Source organism: Elephantulus edwardii, unplaced genomic scaffold (genome assembly GCF_000299155.1).
Source record: "Elephantulus edwardii isolate Elephantulus edwardi_28Jun2011 unplaced genomic scaffold, EleEdw1.0 scaffold00061, whole genome shotgun sequence".
Taxonomy (NCBI): Eukaryota; Metazoa; Chordata; class Mammalia; order Macroscelidea; family Macroscelididae; genus Elephantulus; species Elephantulus edwardii.
Window position 1 is genome coordinate 1553763 of NW_006399811.1, and position 2313 is coordinate 1556075.

Consider the following 2313-nt stretch of genomic DNA (forward strand, 5'->3'; position numbering starts at 1 on the left):
TTGGAGTCAAGGATTCTGAAGCTTCATCTGACATATTTTTGGACATGTTGCAAGGAGGGACTAGTCCTTGGAGAGGGACATTATGTTTGGGAGAGTGGAGGGACAGCACAGGAGAGGAAGACCCTCAACGAGATAGATCGATTCAGTGATTGGAGTAGTGGCAGTGGATGTGTTGGAGACAGTGAGATTGGCACAGGACAGAGCAGGGTTTAGGGCTCTTGTACATAACGTTGCTATGAGTTGCAAGCGACTAGATGGCATATAACAACAACAACAACAACAACAACAACAACTCTTTATCAATCTTTGTAGAGACCCTGGTGGTGTAGTGCATAAAGTGTTGGGTCCAACTTGTCAGTAGTTTGAATCCACCAGCCACCAAGTCTTCTCATGCTGTCCAAGAAGGAGATAGGCAATCTTTCCGAGTAAAGATTTGTAACCTTGGGAATGCCGTGGAGAGCTGTTAAGAATCTGACTTGATTGGACTCCCCAACAGTTGTTGTGTTTGCCTTGAGGTGAACAGAATCTTTGGATGAGAAATGTAGCCCTTCATTCTCCCTCCAGAAAAGAAGTTTTGGGGCAAGGAGAAGTGCCAGTGTGGGTGGCCAGTGCCTACACTCACATGCTGCTCTGACTTGTTTCCAGGTCTGCATCCTGGGACTGAGTATAAGATCACTGTTGTCCCCATGAGAGGAGACCGGGAGGGCAAACCAATTCTCCTGAATGGCAGGACAGGTAAGTGTGTTGGAAGTGCTGGGATCACTGAATCATGCTTGAAATGGATGCTTTTCTGGAGTGCTGCTGCTATGGATACAAATTCTGGGCATTGAGAGATTCCATCCTTTTGTGTACAATTTGTGTTTTGGGGGACACAGATGGGGAGCCAAGTTTTATTTCTTACCATTAAAATTTTTTCTGAAGTTTTGGAATTAAGGAAAAAGACCATTTCTGACCCTTTTCTGCTTATTGTGAGTAACCCTGGTTACGTAGTGGCTAAGTGCTTTGCTGCTAACCTAAGGCTTGGTGGTTCGAACCCACCAAGCTCTCCACGGGCTAGAGGAGGGGCAGTGTGCCTCCGTAACCATCACAGGCCCGCAAATGGTGTGGCAGTTCTGCTCTTTCCTGCCGGGCTGCTGTGAGTATTTCAGCAGCTCAATTCAGTGGGTTCTGCTTTTTTTAAAAAAAGTTTTGATCACCGGTATATTTCTAAGGCATTTTATTATCTTGGACCCAGGCACACAACTCCACATCATCTAAAGACAGGTAATCTATATACATATATTTTTTCTTGTCACTCCTGTGTTTTTTCTTGATAACTAACTCAGGCAATCAGTTTCATAATGTCAGAAAAGATTAAACGTCCTCGCATGGTGATAGTGATATATTCAGCACCTGTGGATTGAGAAAATCTACAGCGACACAATGTTGTTATAAATCAGTAACACTTGGCAACAATTTGTAATTTTTTGAATCAGAACATAATTTGACAAAAATGTAGCATATGCATACTATTTATTTATCTGGTTGGTGGGCAGTATTGAATTATAACCCTCTTGCAATAACTACATACCCCTGTGCACCCCAAGTTGAGAATGGAGATCTAGAACATGTGACCTTGAATGTAAGACCATGGAAACCTGTAAAGAAGGCTTTTTATAAAACAAAACAAAACAAAACAAAAAACCAAAAAACTTTTTTGGAAAGCTTTTTGTTATTGTTGTGTACCTTTAAGTTAGGACCAACAGAGTTGAGCCTTCAGCAAGTTTTCAGAAGCGATAAATCTCACCGGAGGAGATGGTGCATCTTTTTGCCACAGAGCAGCTGATGGATTTGAACCATTTTTCTTTGGATTGGCAATGCAATTCCTTACCCTTCACTCTACTAGAGATCCCTGAAACATTTTTTAGTTCTTTTCAGTTCAGTCTGGGCAGTATCTGGTTAGAGTGGTGAGGGTAAAGGTAAGGTGATGCTAGAATTGAACATACTATTTCAGCGATGAACACATTGTTGTATCTTAAGTGTGAGTGAATTATAGTTAGCCAATCATAAGGATAGGGATACAATTTAATTTAAGAGATATACAATATTGAGCATATAGCTTCCTTCGGTCCTGGACTAGTGAAACATTCTAGTGAGTTGGAAAAAAGTAAATACTTCCTTGCTTTTGATCCTTTTAAACTGTGACTTGAGACTTAACTCCATAACAGGAATTATACTAAGGACCTTTTGTAAATTACATTTCCTTTTTGCAGCTGTCTTAGGACTTTGATCATTACTATTATGTATGTAAGAAAAAAGAGACATAAACGCAGG

At 40.9% G+C, this 2313-nt stretch overlaps 1 protein-coding gene across 1 annotated transcript in view; it reads left to right on the forward strand.

Annotated features, from left to right (window-relative positions):
* TNN (tenascin N) overlaps positions 1-2313 on the forward strand; it is a 99261-nt gene that overhangs the window by 20851 nt on the left and 76097 nt on the right. The window contains exon 5 of the mRNA XM_006887709.1: positions 646-735. Within this exon, the coding sequence (XP_006887771.1) occupies positions 646-735 (90 nt within the window). The remainder of the gene's footprint in view (positions 1-645; positions 736-2313) is intronic.